At 49.1% G+C, this 19,777-nt stretch overlaps 1 protein-coding gene and 1 long non-coding RNA gene across 2 annotated transcripts in view; one reads left to right on the top strand and one right to left on the bottom strand.

Moving 5' to 3' along the window:
* Positions 1–19,777, bottom strand: part of PTCH1 (patched 1) — an 81,190-nt gene that overhangs the window by 5,841 nt on the left and 55,572 nt on the right. Inside the window, exons 14-21 of the mRNA XM_011976008.1 lie at positions 19,285–19,594; positions 14,059–14,201; positions 11,822–12,005; positions 10,241–10,521; positions 8,586–8,723; positions 5,806–5,948; positions 2,171–2,270; positions 1,408–1,662 (exon numbers count right to left, since the gene is read on the bottom strand). Coding sequence (XP_011831398.1) covers positions 1,408–1,662; positions 2,171–2,270; positions 5,806–5,948; positions 8,586–8,723; positions 10,241–10,521; positions 11,822–12,005; positions 14,059–14,201; positions 19,285–19,594 — 1,554 coding nt within the window. The remainder of the gene's footprint in view (positions 1–1,407; positions 1,663–2,170; positions 2,271–5,805; positions 5,949–8,585; positions 8,724–10,240; positions 10,522–11,821; positions 12,006–14,058; positions 14,202–19,284; positions 19,595–19,777) is intronic.
* LOC105536602 overlaps positions 15,645–19,777 on the top strand; it is a 15,170-nt gene continuing 11,037 nt past the window's right edge. The window contains exons 1-3 of the long non-coding RNA XR_001005615.1: positions 15,645–15,956; positions 19,084–19,389; positions 19,501–19,615. This is a non-coding gene — a long non-coding RNA (uncharacterized LOC105536602). The remainder of the gene's footprint in view (positions 15,957–19,083; positions 19,390–19,500; positions 19,616–19,777) is intronic.

Genomic DNA, 19,777 nt, shown 5'->3' with positions numbered 1-19,777 from the left:
ACCTCCAGGACCTGGCAGAGGAGCGTGGTGTTTGAATCCTGTTTCCAGGCCTTCTCTGACACAGCTGGCTGGACACGTACTGCTGTTGCCCATAAATGTGGGCTGTGGTCAGAGCATCCAAGCTGCTGCCCCCCTACCCTGTCCAGTCCTGCAGGCCCTGAGCTGCTCTTCTCCCACAGCTGCTAAGTGTGCGGCCCTGGCTAGCCTGAGTGCAGGACGCTGGCAGGACTGTCTCTGCCTACTCTCTCCAACACAGCAGCCGCTCCAGACGTGTGGCTGCTTCAGTTTTAATGAACTAAAATCCGAAATCCAGCTCCTCGGTAGCCCGGCCACATTTCAAGCGCTCCCAGCCACGTGTGGCCGGTGGCTCCCATCCTTGAGAGCAGAGGGCACTCTCGTCACCGCGGAGGGCTGTGGCGGGCAGCCCGCTTCATCGGATTGTGAAGAATCTGGTCTCTGCGTCTCTATACAAAGCACAGAGCAACACAGTGGCCACATCAATCAAAAGGACCGTGACCAACTTCAAAGTCGGTCAGCTTGTACCTATTTTTAGGCTCCCGCTGAACAAAACCAGATTCACACTGCAGCTCAGCGGGGTCGTCACGGGGGGTAGGAGGAAGACAATTCAGGTTATTTGGTTGGCCTTTCTCTCTTTCACGGAAGGGCTGCTCTGGCCTGGGACTGGAATACCCATTTCCTGGAGGGACAGCAGGGGGTCCTCAGTGGAGCAACATGAGCCTCAGAGCCTTCCTTGAGTTTTCGGGGCTGAGCCCATCCCAGGGAGCACAGGGCGGAGGGAAGGACCCAGGTCCCTGGCCCTCCGAGGAGGGGCCCCCAGGCTCCGGGTGACCTCCTGAATCACTGAAGGCCAAGAACTCAGGGGTGGTTCTCGGCCTCTCTGCTCTTTCCTGCCACCTGGAACAGGAGCTTGGAGCCACAAAAGCTACGGTCAAGTATTTAGACAATAATAATGAACGTTGTGTCAAGGGCAATGAAACCTAACAGAAATGAGAGAAGAAAAAAACCTTACTTCTACGGGCAATAAAAATACTACTAGTTTTAGAAAATATCACTCAAATGACATGCACCTTAAGGGGGGGGGGCGGGAAAGGCAAAGAATGTTTTATCTCTGGCCTTTGAAGCCCAAATGTCCTCACCCCGAACAGGACAGATGCTACTGCTTTGTGCAGTGACATTACTGGCCCTGCCCCTTTTCTATCCTTTATGAGATCAAACCACAGGAAGACGGCATTTTTATAGTTGAAAAGAGTTGAATGTTGGCCATCTCCTAGGATCTGACCTAGCCTGTACTTTATCTCTGCATCCCGTGTGCCTGCCCCGCTGGACCACCGGGCCCACTACCTCGGTGGGAAGACCCCTCCCTCCCCGTTCCGCAGGGTCACTTACAGTGGAGTGGGCGAAGACCGGGTTTTCTGTGGCTTCCACGATCACTTGGTGGGCAGGGCCTCCCGCGCCCTGCTGGGCCTCGTAGTGTCGAAGCTCCTCGCTGAGGCCTGACACTGTCGTCTGGGAACTATACTCGGAGTCGGAGGAATCAGACCCGCTGTGCATGTGGCCGGGGGGCATGGCGAACCGGACCACGCTGGGGGGTGGCTCAGGGGAGGGTGTGGGCAGGCGGTTCAAGCCGTTGGCTGGAGACACCTATTTAAGGGGATTCCATGTTACAAGCGTTCTTGTCCATTTACCTGCTGGCCACGCTCAGAGTTCAAAGCACGGTGTTATTCAGGGGCCTCTGTCCTCTGCCCTGGGGCCCTGCGCACTGTGCCGTATTAGCCTCCCCCTTTCTACCACCTGGAGGATCCTCGGTCCCGCAGCTGGAGCAGAACTGTCCTCTGCTCCACACTGGAAAGGTGGGATGTGTACTTTTTACCCTTGTGAAGTCCATTATGTCTCTCAAGGGGAAAGTCTTCATTTACTGTACAAAGATCTGTAAGACCCAGGCTGCAACAGGTTGGTTGAGAGGAACCGAACCAAACCCGCCCTCCAGCCCTCAAAGCCGGCACACCGAGGAGGAAACAGACAGGCCCCAGATGTTTACTGAAGAACGACCAGCAAGTGGGGAGGCAGCTAAGTGTAGAAATGAAGAGCGGCACAGGAAACACAGCACTCAGCCGGCCTACACGTGGGACATCCCCGTGTCACTACTGACCTCAGGATATGGTCCAAAGAAAGACAAAAGCACGGGAAGCAAAACCAGCCCATTGAGAACGCCGAGGATGGTGAGGATCGCCAGCACAGCAAAGAAATACCTGGGAGATCGAGAGGAAACGGGAACAGGCGCTGTGACAGGGTGGATCGCGCCACCCTCCGTGTGCCCGACACGGCAGCATGGCAGCGCCAGAAATGACCAGAACCCACCCGCTGAAGAGGCTGTTATCCAACCGCAGTTCACATTCAACACAAGGTGAGCTTTTGTTTTTGATTCTTTACCTTATGGCTTTGAGGACTACATTCCACAACCCAGAGTGTTAGTTCATGAAGGGAAGAAAAAAAAATCAGTTTGTTAATTTGCTGAACTCTGATGGCATGTAATGTTATTTATGAATGTGTTACACAAACACAAAAATATGGAATGCGACCTGAATGGCTGGGCAGACTGAAAGCACAAACACAATGCCGAGGGGCCCCGCTCACGAAAACCCAGCAGAAGCAAACAAATGAAGTGAAGGGTGTAGAATTTAAACAATTTAGCCCAGGAGGAAAAGCAGCCCCCTTCTGCAGGCTGCTAATCCACTGTGAAATGCTTCTGCATCTTACGGCAGAATCTCTAATTAAGTCTCTAGCGTATCAGGTAAGGCTTTCCCTGGGCTTTCATTAATCACAACTTTCTGCCTAGAATTCTGTGAGTTCCAGTTTTACCAAATAGCTCCAATTGCAACCTTTTTAGAACACAGGAACCAGCTTTCTGCAAAGAAAAGGCTGCCCAATCTGTGGGAGCCGGGGCATTGTGCTGGGCGAGGGCGCTCCACAATGGCGGGGCTGCTCTGCCGGCCAATCTTTTGTTGAACAATTTAGCATCTCTGAATACTCTTGTTTTGCGTCAGCCAATTCAAACATAAAGGCCGCAGCACCATGGCAGAGGAGAAGAGTGCACAAGTAGTTCTGCTTTCCCACCATTGAGGGCTAAGGTCTGGAATCCTTCATGAATACCAAGGTAAACCTGTCAGCCAGGGACAGCCTCTGGCGGACACTCTGCACGGCTGGAGGGCACGGACGCCACGCAGGGATGCATTTCTGGAGCTAATGATTTCTGGGGCAACTCGGATGGAAGTGGGCTGGGGTGGGGGAGAGAATCAGGATGTTCTGGGAAGAGGGAAGGCAAGATATCTATCTGTTAATGGTCCTCTGGTTCATAAAATTAAACAGGCAACCAGTGCTGCCGTGTCTATATATGTTTTGACATCAGATGAAAGGAGAGAGAATCCCTGCAAAAATACAAATACCTCGCAGCTATTGTAAACACTCAAAACTTCTGAACTGCATTAGTAAAAGCCAAGCAGCCAGTGTCTTGGTCTAATGTAAACTGCCGGAACTTTCGGCTGGGGCACGTATCAGCAGCCACATTAAGACATTTGCATCCCATCCATCTAGCTGAAGCATAAACAGGCCAATTAGGTTTCTGACGGCTCAGCATATACAGTGTCTGCTCATGTATTTGACCTTGCTGAGGCCTTCATCAGGTTAATCCATCCCGTTCTAGAAAATGGGAAGCCCTTTTAAGTGCTTGAAAGAGGAACCCTGATATTTCTGGGCGGGAACCACCCCGGTGACAGGAGAGTGCTGGGATCCTGGCGGCCAGGTTTCCAGCTGGGGGCTCTAATTCAGGCTCAGTTTCCTCATTCAGCGTCCCCCACAAGGCTGAGTGAGACCCTCCTGGAAACTCACGAGACCACAGCACACCTTGCATTTCCCCTGGTTTTGCCTGTGAACTCGTCTCTGCCCCCAAAAGACCTTAAGCTACACAGAGGGATATGGGGGGTCCCCATTATTTGCTGTTGTGCAAATGGCACTTACGAGGTGCTTGTTATATTTGTGTTAAATGAGAAAGTAAATATGCAGAAGAAACTCTACTTGACATTGGGCTTTTATATCATAGCGATAATACGTCAGTGCCTGAAAAAGTGGATACTAAGAACAAAGGAAAAGCTAAAATCAAACTAAGAACTAAAATAAATAAAACGTAGACCAAAACATTTAACTCAGTTGGGCAACGATCTATTTGGTATTGGCAAACAGGAATTTAGGAACTGGCTTGCTGGCTTAGCAGTAGTTTGTGCTGAGAAGTCTAGCTCCATGGACACTGCAGGGAGGTAGCCGGAGATGCAGACCCAGCCCTCACCCCGCCTCCCGCCCCCTCCCCCCGGAAATCAGCCCTGCACTTAGCCTCAGATGATTCCTCAGCACATCGGTGTGAGAAGCGCTGGTCTACAGCGATCCCACTTCACCATCACTCTACGCAAAAACTGCAACAAGCAAGCTTGGTACTCATTCTAGGAAGGCAGCCTCCACGATGCCAAACCGCCCAGTGGGCTTTGCCACAGGCCAACCCACGGACTCATCTTTCTCCCGTAATAAAACTTTGGCTAAAACTTCTAGTTGAAACCGTCTTCTTTTTACTCGAAGACGAGAAGCCTGTCTCTCTCTCTGACGCACACGCCACCTCGCAGCACTGAAGCCAAACAAACCCATCGCTTCTCACAGCTGGTTGTGCCCTGTCACGGTTCCAATCCTGGACTATCTTTTACTTATGGGGGATGCTGGCCTTAGCGCGCCATAAAGCAGCAGGTTCCATCCGAGAGCAGCTCCCTCGCAAAGCTATGGAGGCTGCTCAAAATAGCAAGTGGCTTCCTCCTCTGCAGTTCTCAAATTCTTTTCAGAAGGAAAACTCACTGTTCTTTTATATTTCACAAAGTCATATTCTTAATTAAATCAACTGGAAATGACTTGCCTTGAGATCCAAACTAGGCTTAGATTCCCAAGAGTTGACACCAAAGTCCAATGCTGAACGCTTCCTAATTGTGGGGACTCGAATATGAAATCTGGGCACATCATTTTCACTTCTTAGAAGAATAAAGTCAGGTGAAAAATTTAGGTATTGTTAAGCTTTCCTTTCTACAGTCTGAAGGAGAGGGAGCATCGGTCAAATCTGGCATCTCTTTCTACCGATGTTTCTAACCTGAGACACCAATAATGGGCCACCTATTGGGTGATCCTTTGGCTTCAAGCTGTGGAATTGTCCTTGCTGCCAGGCCCAAACCCTTTATCTTCTGTTTCCAAGATATTCCCCAAGACAGCTCTAGAAGAGAACCTGTCTTCATACCTCTGAGTATCTCTAAGTTAACAAATTCAAAAGAAAGCAGAGTCACAATGACGAGATGCTGCAATCTACCAGATACAGAAGGAAATAAGCAACCAAGATCGCCTGAGTTAATGATAATGTTTTTTTTTTTTTTTTTTGAGACGGAGTCTCACTCTGTCGCCCAGGCTGGAGTGCAGTGGTGCGATCTCGGCTCACTGCAAGCTCCGCCTCCTGGGTTCAAGTCGTTCTCTGCCTCAGCCTCCCGAGTAGCTGGGATTACAGGTGCGCGTCACCACGCCCGGCTAATTTTTGTATTTTGAGTAGAGATGGGGTTTCACCATCTTGGCCAGGCTGATCTTGAACTCCTGACCTTGTGATCTACCTGCCTCGACCTCCCAAAGTGCTAGGATTACAGACATGAGCCACTGCACCCGGCCCAATAACAATGATTTTTAAAACATGTCTCCTTGCACACGCCTGCTTACCTGACAATGAAGTCGAACTCAGATCCCGCAAGCATCAGCACTCCCAGGAGAGTGGACACGGCGCCGTCCAGGACGGGCGCAAACATGTGCTCCAGGGCAAGCACAGCCCTGCGGTTCTTGTCACCGATGGCTGTCAGAAAGGCCTGTGCAAGGAGGATGTTCACAAGATCAGGTTCCTGGACTTCATATGGTAAGTGCTCAGCTCTGTTCTAAATGCTACAAGCTCTCAGAACTGCTCACACCTTGCTGTTTCAGCTGCTACGAAGTGTCATCAGAGTAGCTCAACTAGCTGCATCTAGACTTAAACTAAGATGACCTCTTCATGACACTGGGTCATATTTGGTGTTGACATAAATCTTGAACACGATAAAACCAAAACTATATAAAATGGACAGAAATGTCCCCTTCTTTTCACTGCTACTCACCCCTAAGTTTCCCCTGCTTAAATGATCTCACCCCACTCACAGGTGAGACCTCCAATTCCCACAGCAACAGGATCCTGGCTAATGCACTGGATGGCCAAGAGCTTAGCTCAGTGTCCCAAGTCATTGGGTGCTACACACACGTCCTCACGATTATGCAGAGGTGAGACCTTCTGTCGCTGTTTCAGGCTGTGTTTGTAGTACATCTAAGCACTATGAGAGTATTGCAAGAAATACACAGGACTGTACATTTGAATCAAGCCCTTTCGAATGCTGTGTGGACACATCCCTGTCTCTCCTGCAGTCCTAAAGCTCTTCCAGGCCAGGAATGCTGTTGATACTTAATGGGAACTTTGCAGAGTAAATTCTGGAAGATCAGACTGTTGGCCTGAACGTGTGACCCCTGCAGGGAGTGTTAAGCCTGGCACAAGTTCTCTCTCTGAGGTTCAGGCTGTTCCGCGTTACGCCGAGAGGAGAGCGCTGGGTGTCTTTGGCAGGATGCGTTTCTACGCCTTACCGACCCGCAGAAGGACTGAGACGGTCGTTCTCCCTAACAGATGAAAAAATACCAATATACAAAGGTGTGCTAAGAGTTTTCCTACTTTTCTCTCAAGCAGGTTCTACTCTTTCAGAGCTGGTAAAGACGCTAGGGTCAGTATGGCTGCCTTCGGCTCCTGGCAGAAGGCACCAGTGGGGTTTTTAGCCATGCTGCCTTACGTCGTATTTGGGCCACGAGGCCATAAGGGCCACGTTGTGATGACCCCGTCACACGCTGCTTCTGTGTTATCAAGACAGCAAATGAACGGGAACCCACTGATTTCCCGAAGACATCCGTGGAAGAAGAGACTTCTTCACAGCCTTATTCCACCATTTTACAAACCTCGAAAGAGCAGTAACTGGCAACTCCAAATGCAGTTTCACACGGAGGATGGGAATACTGAAAATGGCTTGGACTCGAGGTCCTGGAGTTGAGAGACTGTAGTGAGCATTTCCATGGTAAAAATCTGCTCTGGAGAACTGTTTGCCATGCTAGCTTCCAAAAAAGGTGGTTTCCATTTGCATCAGAATAAAATAACTTGTGGATTCTTAACTCACATGCAAATTTATCTCCCTTTTGAAGAACTGTATTAGAATTATGGGTTTTCTAAACTCTAGGCTGGCACTCTTCTTTTTTAAAAAATAGTCCCTCCTCCCAGCTCAAAGGAAGAAAATAATTTGAGCAGGCTCAAAATTTAGAGAATATTGTTTCTGTATTATTGGCTTTTTATGATACACTGTAAAAAAATGGGATAACTTCAACAAAACGTTCCTTCCAAAACACAAAAGTTTACAATCTCTCAATTGCATCACAATAGCCCTGGAGAGACTGCAGAAGGCACAAGGCTGCGGCCTGTGTGGAGACATGCATGTGCCGTGTGCGGAGCCCAAAGGGAACCCACGCTGGAGACTGCAAAAGCAATGGCGGAAGTGACTCGGTCCAAGCCCAGCGCTGGCTTCCTAGCTAAGGTATTTCGTACCTCGGTATTTAATAGGTGAACGCATTTATTTATCGAATGCCTACCGATAACCCCAAATTCTTAGGCTCTAATCTGCAGATGGAACATAATTTACACAGTTGTGAGGTTTTGGATAATTCTTCCATAAAAGTATACGACAGATTTATCTCTTGGGCTAAAGATTCCTTCTGAAGTTTAATTACCTCCAACAAAGCATTCACAGGGCAAGGCATAGAAAAAGAAAGGGGAAAAAATGTCTGTTGAAAGCAACACTGGTTCTCTTACTTTCTGCTGTCGTGAATGCAGAGGCTGGGAGGTCTGAGGAGCTGGGTGGGCTTAGGGAGAAGAGCCAGTTCCCCGGGGCTGAACAATGGAGCCTCCACTCCTAAGCCCGAGGGTACTTCCTTGGCTGCCAGCTCACCTCACCCTCAATGATGCCATCCCCAAGCCTGTGAGCATGGTCTCATTTTATCCCCACTGTTCCTGTTGTTTTTAAAACTGTGTATGCCCACCCACACACTCACCGCATCATCTGCCTTACGAACAAACGTCACAATGTCAGGAATCATGGGGGTATAACGACAGTCAACGTCAGGTGAGCACGGCCCTTCCAGGCCCACTCCCACACACCAACCCTGCACTGCCTACGGCTGACAGGGCCCACTGCCATGTACCTTCCGCACCCCTCTCCTCAGCCTCCCTCGAGGGAAAGGAATCCAGAAACCTCACAGACTCTCCTAGGGGGCCCCTGTGCCCGGAGGCCTCTTCGCTGCCATGCACAGGGAGAATGCCAAGGTTCCCACTTGGAAACAAACAGAGCCATTGTTTTTCACAAAGTTTCTGCTTCAAACGTCTCCCATACCAAAGCAACGTGAACGGTGAACTCCACTCCTATGCCAACAGACGCGATCAGGATGACCACGGGCACGGCGCTGAGCTTGATTCCGATGAGGCCCATCATGCCAAAGAGCTCGACCGTCATCAGTGCCAGGACCATCACCTGGAGTGGGGCACACAGTGGTCAGTGGGCGGGCAGGTCACCCTCCGGGGCTGCCCACAAGGGAGGCCGCCAGAGGGCTAAGGTGTCCTCGGTTCAGATCAAAACAATGAACGGACTGACTTGCTTTAACTCTGGACACCACCTTTACTGCCTAATTCATCTTCCCGCTTTGACGGGAGACAGCAAAAAACATACAGAACGACTCCACCACAGCAATCCACGAGGAATTACACAAGCATGGATGCACCACTCAGCTACGAATGTCACCTAGATTACAACAAGATCCATCTCTCCTCCTCTTGGGTCTCAGTCGTCAGAAACCATCCGTGAACCCATCATTAAGTATTTGGTTGCCTCACTCTCCGTTCTAAAGAAAGCGGATGGGACGGGGTGAATAAAAGTTCTTGCAGGTCAAAGTAGTTTTGCTTTTGTGGGCGAACCTGCAGGGTAAGTGAAGATGATCTGGGGGCCAGGTAAGCGGGGAGGTCGTCGTCAGCTGACGCGTGTCGGGTTACAGGACCCCTGCACTTTGAAGAGCTGGGGACAGCTGGGGTGGACTGAGCCAATTGCCAAATCCAAGGAAAAGCTTCTTGCCTTTCATCTTCCTTGTAAAAATTTGTGGGGAAATGGAAATGAAATCTGTGAGTTAGATTTGGGGTTTCTTGGTCCAAAGGGGAGAAGATACAAATAAACAACAAGTTACCCAGATGGAAGAGAAGGAGAAAAATGATCTTTCTTTTCTGGGGGTGGGCGGTGGGCAGCAGTGGAGGGAGGGGAAGGAATGATGAAAGATGGACAACATCAATTGCTAAGTGCCATGAAAACTCTCACAGACTAAACATTTACCTTTTAACGTACCTGCTGCACAGACTCAGGGTGCAGACACAAAATCTGGCCTCTGTTTTTATAATTTTGGCATTTTAAAGGCTACACCACAGTTCACAGAATTTAAACACTGCCACGGTTTTATTGGACTTTACATGAAACTTACGTCAAATCTGAGAGTATTTTGGAGAAGGGATGCCAAAAAACAGGCTCGTAATATTAGTTTATCATTTTCCCCCAGGACTTAAAACACACAAAATCATTTTCTCCATATGTCACTGTCCTAACTTCTCTGATTGTCCCCCCATATTAAATGTAGAAGAACCTGCTATGTTATTATTAGGCCTGGATGAGGTCACAGAATGACACTTTTCAATTAAAGAAAAAATGAGCTAGGCTTTGAGTATTTTGATTTAATACATGCTCAGAGTTGTGATGGAAAGTGTGCTTTAAAAAGTCCCCTATCTTTCCACAAAAATCTTCAAGCTACGGGAGAGAGGACCTAAGAATGAGGCCATTAGAGGTTCCACCTTAACCATGGCCCTCACCACCTCCAGTAGAATAAACATATTACGGATGATGCAAGCTATACCCTCCTCCAGAGGCCCAGACATAAACCTAACTTCCCGGCTGCAGAAAGAGCTATGCCGAAAGGAATTTGACTTCCACAAAGCCCCTTATAACACACTCACAATGATCCCGGCCGTCCAGGGGTTCAGAAGGAAGACGGCGCACACGAGGAACGTGCAGGCCAGCACCACGCTGATGAACAGCAGCAGCCAGTGGCGGAGGCCGATGTACTGCTCCCAGAAGAGGAAGGGGTAGCCGTTGGGGTAACTGGACAGCCCCAGGCTCGTATAGTTGCTGCAGATGGTCCTTACTTTTTCAATCGCCTCCACAAAGTCTGAGGTGTCCCGCAAGCCGTTGAGGTAGAAAGGGAACTGGGCATACTCGATGGGCTCTGCTGCCGGGACTGGACAGAGAAGGGCACAGGTTAGGAGCAGCCCAGGGGAGACGAGCATCCCAGTTTCAATGGAAAGAGAGAAGAACTTTGCATGAAAGCTTACTGACTGCTCTTCTACATGATACAAAGGACAAACAATGCTGATCACAGCCTCCAGGCCTTTACAATCTTCCCATTTGGTTTAAAAACGTTTAACTCTGTGATCTGTGTATTTTTTAACATTCAATTTTAATCTTCCAGCAGTCATTCTTTCTGAGGGGTGTAAAAACTCCAGGCTTACATTCTGGGAACATTTTTTGTTCTCTTGACACACATGAAAATACCAAGTTCACGTAGTTTGATTCAATCACCTCCAAGAGCAAAATAACTCGAGAGTCCTGCTTTCCTGAGAAAAATGCTTATCCTTTTAGTGACTGAACAAACTTAAACCTTGTATGCTTCTTTTCTAATGCAATGCTAAGTCTTCAGCAACAGGGGAAGAAATCCTTACACAACAAGCATTTAGTTACTGCCGTTGTGTGTTCCAGACCCTCTGGGGTCATTCAGTTGACTTGCTAAACATGATTTGCCCTATTATAATCTCAACTATAAATTTTCATTAAGACAAGCCTTGGCTGCCTGCCACAGGGCTCTGGGGTTTAGATCCCGGGAAGCACTACTCGCTGAGTCTCCAGCCATGTTTGCAAGGGGACCCGTCTTCTCTCTCACATCCTCCCTTGGCCCGGTATCCAAAGCATACGCTACTAATATCTCCACTAGAAACGCAAATGAAATCCACACAGAACCACCTTTCAAACTCTGGGCTGAGAGGTGCAAGGAAGAGGACACTGTTGTATACAGACTTCTCCGCTCTGGTTTAAACAGCTTTGACAGAGTGCAGGTGCTTGGTGGCTTATAGGAATGACCCGATGTGCCAAAAATCCCTTCAACACCAGAGTTGACAAAGTGAAGATAAACATATAATCCTCAGCGATAAAACTCTGCAATAGTAAAATAACACTCAACCTGGAGGCGTCCCCGGTGTTCACAGGGAACAGCTGGCATGCGAGAGCAGCGCCTAATGAGCGTCTTAGCATTGAAGCTACGCACGGAGACGAGACGCTTGCTTCCCAACGTGATAGAGTGTGGGGCTGTATCCCATTACACATCCTTGTCTGTCTCCCGGAGTTTTAAACGAGAAGAAATTGATTGTTCTGTTTACACTTTTGAACCCTGGGTAGTGTCAACGGACGAAGGCTGTGGCTGAGTTCGGAGAACCAGGGAAGGCACCTCTGTAAGCTCCCAGCGCCCCCGATAAAACACTACTTACTTCTCAGCCTTGTTTCAGGCATGTAGTCGGCTTTGTCGTGGACCCATTCCGGTCGGTGCGGCCGGATGTTGGCCTGGGAGGCAGCGTACGCGACAGGGTCATTGCTAACCCAAGCCGTCAGGTAGATGTAGAAAGCGCTGGGATTAATGATGCCATCTGCGTCCACCAGACGCTGTTTAGTCAACTACAAAAACGGGAAGAACAGAGGCCTTTGAGAACGGGGCTGGGGGTAAACACACTTCTGCCTTGAGAGCACAGAAGCCGAGCTTCGCACCAGCATCACAACAAAGGATAGAATGCCCACTGTTCAAAGTGTCGAAAATCCCATCAGAACACCTTTGATTTCTTTCAATGTGCACTTATCAGAGGATGCAATCATTGGCGTGTTTATAACAAACACAGTTCTGCAGATGGCCCAGGAATTGGCTGAACCAATTAAATCTGAACGCTAAAAGACCGTCTGCAGCCAAGGCAGAGAATGAACAATCTGGAGAAACATATTTATAGGAGGGGAAGGGGGAGAAACCTGGCAAGAATCCCCATGCACGCCTGTGTGCAGTTAACCTCTGTTGTTAACACTGAAGGAAATGCCACCCAGTAAATGGAGGAGAGCTATAAAAATAAAACAACATCTGTATAAATTTTGCTAACACTAGCCTCCTATGACCTGTGGATTCAAAAAATGCCCAGTGCCAGAAAGTGCAAGGGACGAGTGTACACCCTCGGCCTCGCGGGGCGATCTCGTTCCCGGAGGTCGCTGGACTCGGCAGGCCGCGTCGTCTGCGTGGCCAAATGTGCTCCCTCTGCAGGAGGGCTTGTGGGCTGAGGTGGGGAGCTCTGTGGGACTCGGTATGTGTATGTATATTTTATACACATAGAAAAGTTCTGTTTCCTGTTTATTTTAGATTCGGGCCTCGTTCCTCACTTTGGGTCTTTTTAAAACAAAATGAAAAACACCAGTGACAGCAGCTCCCAGAGAAGGAGTGAAGGAAAAAGGAGCAGGGAGAGAGTGAGAGAAATGGACTTCGGGAATCTGGATTCAATTAATCCACAGGATATGTAACAACTGTACGTCCTCAACACATCCCTGGAATCACACAGTGCAGCCCGTGGCCTCCATGCATGAGGCACGCCCTTCTCCCTCCCAGGAGGCGGAGATGATATCTGGGGGCCCGGCCCAATCCCGTTTGTCCCACAGTGTCCCTGGTCCCTCGCCCAACCCCGCTGCCTGGGCACCTCCCTGGTGTCTCTGAGGCAGACTCCTCTGCCCGCATCCTTGGGAAACATGACGGTCTGCTGCCTGCTGCTGTGAGCTCGGAGTTTCACACTCCCTAACAACTCTGAACAATGTACTTTGTAAATCTGTCACCTTGAACGCCAGCAAAAAAGGGGAGACGATAAACAGAGCTGCTGAGAAGATCATTAGTATGACGGTTTTCTGCCTGAAGGTGAAGCAAGCAAGCTACAAAGAGCCGAGGGAAGAGGCTCTGAGGAAGCTGAAGCAGCCCTAGCCCGGGCCCCGTGCAACGGAAAGAGCCCGGACACACTCCTGAACATACTTGCGGAACCAAAAGGGGTATGCTGGAAACCAAACAGCAGGAAGAAGATGCAGACACAGGTGGAGAATATGATTCCCAAACAGACACAGTTATTACCGCAGGAGTGAGCAGAATGGCGTGGCCACTCCGATTCCAAGGGTGCACGTTTCTGTTTGCTTCACTCATCACAGAGCGATCTGTCTACTCCTGGGGCCAGGGCCACCCAGAGATCTCAAATTTAACAAACCCTCCTATCCTGCTATCACCTCTCCAATCTCCTAACCCACCCACCTACCCCAAATTCTGCTCATCCAAATGACCGCTACCCAAGAAACCCATCTTTCCAAGCTTGAATACCATGAAGGCCAACATGGTACCGAGTCCTGGAACTGAAAGGATCACACGCTGCTGCACTTCCAGCCCTGGAAAGAGCCTGCACTCTCTCGGCTGCACTTCGCTCTGACCACTGCTCTGGCGGCAGGAACACGCCTGCCCCATTTGACAGATGAGGAAAGCGAGGCGCCCTGGCTGGCCTGAGGTCACACAGTCCGCTGGTGGGAGGAGGTGAAGCAGAGTGACCCAGTGTTCCTTCTACCAGCTCCCGGTGCCTCAGGTCTCCAGAGAGCACAGGGTGGGGTCACAGGCTGTGAAGCGGCCTCCGCCAGGGCACGCGCCCTCGGTGCGCAGCAGCTGCGGTACCTGGCTGATGTCGATGGGCTTATCGCGGCTGCCGGTTTGCACCAGGAGTTTGTAGGCAAGGACTCCATCGTCTGATCCGTTCTTGTAATTGTTCGGCATGATTTTCCCGGTTTCCCAGTCACTGTCAAATGCATCCTGAAGTCCTAGAAACGGCAAACGATTGTGACGCGTTAGAACTCGCAGCCGGAGGGACCCGGTCGCCGCGGGGCGGGCGGAGGAGAGGGAGGCGGAGGAGAGGGAGCAGGGCAGGGGCTCAGGCGCCCGTCACAAACACGCCCTCTGTTCCACATCCACTTTGACTGACAGCACTGGACTTTCATGAATGAACCGCAGCCACTGCTGAAAACGGGGAAGGAGATGATCTGTTTCTGTGAAACAAACACTCCTGTTTTACCTTCAGGAAAACCGCTCTCCTCCTTCCGCCCCATGACAATTACAAACGGCGGCAGGAGCGCGGCGGAAACATACCCACCAGGGTCATTCCCCACTTCGTGCCACTCGGGGTGCTAAGTCACGGGTTCTTCAGCACACCCAGAAATTCCACGCGGAGGGGAAAAGCATACTCCAACTCCCAACTTCAAACAGCAGCTCAGCTGCTTCTGGAGCCCAGGGTGAGCGAACACGATTCTGTCAATTTGTTCCATCTGTTCGACTTGTGGAGCGAACACAAGCTGTGGGATCCGCTGCCAGGTCGTGTAAAGATCACAGCCAACACCTATTCACTCTCGACTGCTCTCTTCCTCTCTGCCACCCTTCCCCGGGAGAGGGGGTGGAGGAGAAGGAAGGGAAGGCGCTCATGTGCGTGCAGGGAAATACCTCACAGGGTAAATTTGGATCCGATTGAGAACAGGAAGCCACAGGCCAATACAAGGAGGCTCTGTGAGAACAGATGACAAACCACAAGCCGGGGAGGGGAGGAAAGAGCTTTCTGGGCCTGGGGGATGGGCAAGCCCGCCAGTCCACCACACACAGCTGCGCTTGGCCTCGGTAATCAAAACCATCATTACAGACCTGACGGTTTGGCTGCAGCTGTAAAGAGATAAGCGTGTTGGAAGAGAAAACAGGGCCCCGGTGACCCGGCCTTAGGCTCTCCGGGACACCCCCACCCCCTCACCCACCCCTGCCCCTCCCAGCCACCTCCCAAGTAGATCTCCCAACCCCAGCAGCTCAGGAAACCACAGCTTTTGAACAAGCTGTACATGTATGGGTTGGACACGGCTAGTAAGAAGGGAGAAGGGTTTATTTCATTTCAGGACATGCCTTGGATGACTTCAAAGGCTTCAAAAAAAAATCTGGTTGCGTTAGTGCTCAGAATGGTTAAGCTCTTGGGGTCTGAAGTGAGGGGAGGGAGGGGGAGCACAGGCCCCCTTCCGTCTCTCTGAGAAGTGAAACCCTCCTTCTGACACGACTGGCTAGAGGAACAATTTGGGGATGACAGTAACGAAAGGAGGCCGTGTCGGGGTGAGCGTGGAGGGGAGATGGGACAGGAGACCACCGGGTGGGCCGCGTACCTCTCAGACACACAGTTTTCATAGGGAGGCATGCACACACACAGCACCGAGCAGATGTTATGTTATTACTGAAAGCCCTTTCTTCCTGTTTTTGAAAAAAAGTGAACCGGAGAAGAAAAATTACCGCTCCTCCTTTCCCCTCAAAAAGGGAGACCTCATCTGTTTTCCTCGCCGTAACAGTTTTCATGACGTCACGGCGCGTCCTGGGCTTTAAGCCCCTCTCCCTTAACCGGCTAATCCTGAAGACAGGCTCACGCTTGGTGAGTGTGGGGCAGCGCTGGGCATCACAGCAACCAAGGGACAGCCCCGTTACAGTTAGTCACTCCGGCTTCACACATGGAGGAACTGAGGCTTGGAGAGGGGAGCCTGGAGAAGGCCACGCAGCAGGTGAGCGTTGGACGGAGCTCAAACCCAGGCAGCAAGTCAGCAGAGGCAGACGGAGCCACTCACTGGCCTACAGTGCCGGGACACACCGTGGTACCCAAAGATGTGTCAAAGGCAGGAGTAAGACAAGCAGATTCAACTCCAGCATCAACAACATCTGGTGGCAAACAGGGTCCCCAAAATCTGAGGGCGGTTTTACGATATTCACACACAAAGACTTCTGGGACACCCGAGGGTGAAACAAAGGAAGAAAGAACCTATTTGGGGAAGTCAGCCTTGTTGGAAACTGGATTCAACTCAGAATCTACACTGCTGGTCCCTTAGGTGCCATTCACTCTACCAGGGGTTCAAAGATGAATACGAAACAGTGATCGACTTTATGGAACAGTTAAGTTCTTTCCCCATTACTACAGTATTTTCTGATGAATCACCAAAAAGCTCAAGTAACAATGGGCTGGCCTAAGCACATGTACAAGGTACGACCCTGGACACAAAACAAGGGATAAGGTTGGGTTTCCACTGCCCCTTATCCAGTGCTTCATATTCTAACGCACGCACACTCTAGAAAACTGTGACATTTTACTTATTTTACAGCAAATCTTAACATGTCAGCTAGAAGTTCTCCCCTTATGAATACCTTGTGCTAGTAATTATTTTCTAGTGTAAAGTTCTGGCCTAAAGGAGTAACCCCGATTGCCCATTTTCCTTCAGCTATGGAACCCCAGAAGTAAAATGTTAATCACAATTTTGTTTGCATAATCCAGTGTGAAATAAAAAGGAACACATTTGCACAAGATTTGAGGCATGATTTTGATCTGACTCCGCCTTGTTTGCATGTATGTTTTAAGATGTGACATGTGGGACAGTTCTGAAATTAACCATTATATAGTTTGAGGAGTAAAACAAATCAAAGATAAACTTTTGGAATGTTGATAAAGACCAATGAGATAACATGGTTTTAAGGGGAATTCCATTAAAAACCAATGAGGCTCCCCCCATTTAAAAACCACACAAAAATGTCAGCAAGGAAAGCTGACTCAAGGCTAATTGTTTCCTTGGAGAAAATGTTCAAAGACCACATCAACCACTCAACAGGCCTGAAGAACGTGTAGGCAGCAAAGGGCTCCCGGGTCTGGTCATTCTGTGTTGAGTGCTCTAGTGGACCCTATAAGAGTCAGTCATGGAGTCCCAGGGCTGCCTGGGACCCTGACTGCTCAGCACCAATGGATCTCACTTGGTCTAGGTGTATGCCGTTCACATAGCAATCAAAACATGATTCCAATGCACCATAAAAAAGAAATCTCAAGTCCAGCTGCTTTACATCTATAAAGGAAGAAATGTATAGAGATGATCTACAATGCTCTATAAAAAGGTTAACCCCCTGCACGGCCTTAAGACAATCCCCCTCTACCCCCTTCCCAATCCTTGCCTAGCATGCCACACTGAGCCTCCAGAGCAGTGGCCAAAGACACTGAAATACCCTGTACAGTAACCCTCCTCTGCTCAGAGACTGGCAGGGCACAGCAGATCTCTTTGTTATCTGTGGCAAGTTATTTGCATGTCTTTGGTCAATGCAGGGAAAATGAAAAGCAGGGACTCTCTCCACTGTCTCTCTTTTAACTCATTATCCCGAAAACCATTGCTTTCTAAACTAAATGTGAAAAATAAAGCTTGGAACAGATTCACGTTTGTCTCAGGAGGCTGTTAATAGATAATCATGGCATGTTCTCTTTACCTTCCTCCAAAAGGAAAGTCAAACTGGGTATACGTGTAGGCAGAAAGTTCTGGTAAACGCAAGTCAAGGCCAGAAGCTAGCTGTACGGAACCATCCTCCACCAACCTCAAGTTGACCATTTCCTGCAAACTCTCAGGGAAACTGGCTGCCGAGTCTTTACATACAAGTGTATTGACTTCAGACCAAAAAAGGCACTTACATCTGTGTTTAAACAAGCCTAATTAAGTGGGAAATTAAGACAATCATTTGGATAATCTAAGCCAAAAAATGTTGGGGGCCATAATGATTTGGTACTCCAGTAAAAGCGTTTTTGCTTGAATTGGGTGGATAATTATCCTGATTCTCTACTTGGCTTTGCATGTGTCAACGCAGAATAAATGAACAGATGTTCTTGGAATCACTGCATACATTTCTATGCAGTTGGTCAGGAGGAAATTTAGACTTTTTTTCCCCTCCAGCTGATGAATATTTTCTAGAAACATTTCTAAGAGCAAAGAAACCAATAAAGGCACTTTATTATTTATTTTTTTTTCGAGATGGAGTCTTGCTCTTGTCGCCCAGGCTGGAGTGCAATGGTGCAATCTAGGCTCACTGCAACCACCACCTCCCAGGTTCAAGTGATTCTCCTGCCTCAGTCTCCTGAGCAGCTGGGATCACAGGCACCCACCACCACGCCCAGCTAATTTTTGTATTTTTAGTAGAGATGGGGTTTCACCATGTTGGCCGGGCTGGTCTCGAACTCCTGACCTCAGGTGATCTGCCCACCTTGGCATCCCAAAGTGCTGGGATTTACAGGTGTGAGCCACTGCACCCCACGAAGAAGGGCATTTTAAAGCAGAATTTGATTATTTATAAAATAGTGTGAAATGTGATTAAACATTTATAACTTTACTTCATGTACCAAATCACGAAATGGTCAAAATGAACCCAGCCGTAAAGTATGGAGCCTGGGTAACAGTGTGCAGGTTCGTCAGCTGTAACAAATGCAGCCCCTGCTGCAGGACGTTTATAGTGGGGGGCTGTGTATGGGTGAGGAAGGAGGACATAGGCCATCTCGGCACCTTCTGCTCAATTTTCCTGAAAACCTGAAACTGCTCTAAAAACAAAGTCAATTAGAAATAGACAAATAACTTCTTAAAGGACGGTCAAAATATGGAGTTTAAGACTATGTCCACTGCTTATCTAGCATCTCCTGCTACAGTAAGCTATAATTTGGCAATCAGTCTGGAAATCCCAGCTACACTTTGATTTCATGTGGTCACCAAACTAGCCACCATCTATCCAAGAGGAAAGCACCAGAAGCCTCGGCTCCACCTGTTACATGCTCCCCTTTTCCTAACGTACATCTGTACCTTCCCACAGAAGCTCGTCTGAATTATCTGCATCATTTTACAGGGAAAACCCAGAGCTGGGAGGCTGCTGCAGAAACAGTCCAGGTAAGACTCTTGAGCAACTCTTACAAGTCCATGAAACACGTCAGTGTTACATTCTAGTGCTACATTCTAATCTAACACTTTCACAATCAGGACAAAAGAACCTGTTGAAGCTGAACATGCAGAAGAGCAAAAGGACGAAAGCCCTCCCACGGCGTCTTACCTTGAAGCCAGTCTCTGAAGTAGTGCAGCCACATTTTGGGAAGCTGTTTGTTTTCTTCCAACATGACATACTTCACGTTACTGAAACTCCTGTGAAGATCGTAAAGTAAGTGCTGGATATTCGGGTAGTCTGCTTTCTGGGTGACTATATACATGTTGTAGAAAGAAAAGTATTTGAACTGTGCAGCAATAAAGTCATATTCTCTGGTTTCCCGAGGTACAATGTCCGTAAGGTCCAGCCCGTCTCTCACTCGGGTAGTCCCATAAAGGCTGACCCCCAGCAAGCCCAGAAAAAGGAAGATCACCACCACCTGGAACAGAAGAGGTACAAGGTCAGACAGATCCCAGGGAGCACCACTGACTCTGCCTGGACAAAGAGAAGCTGTCTAGTTAATACCTTGTTTGCACCACCACACTTGACCTGATTTAGCTTGTAGGGGTTGTTCTCCCATAGAAAAAGTATAAAATCACAGTAATCGCATTTTTGTTATTCA

This window comes from Mandrillus leucophaeus, unplaced genomic scaffold (genome assembly GCF_000951045.1).
Source record: "Mandrillus leucophaeus isolate KB7577 unplaced genomic scaffold, Mleu.le_1.0 Scaffold161, whole genome shotgun sequence".
NCBI classification, from domain to species: domain Eukaryota; kingdom Metazoa; phylum Chordata; class Mammalia; order Primates; family Cercopithecidae; genus Mandrillus; species Mandrillus leucophaeus.
Note: the sequence above shows the minus strand (reverse complement) of the source record. Positions and strands in the feature narration are given on the sequence as shown.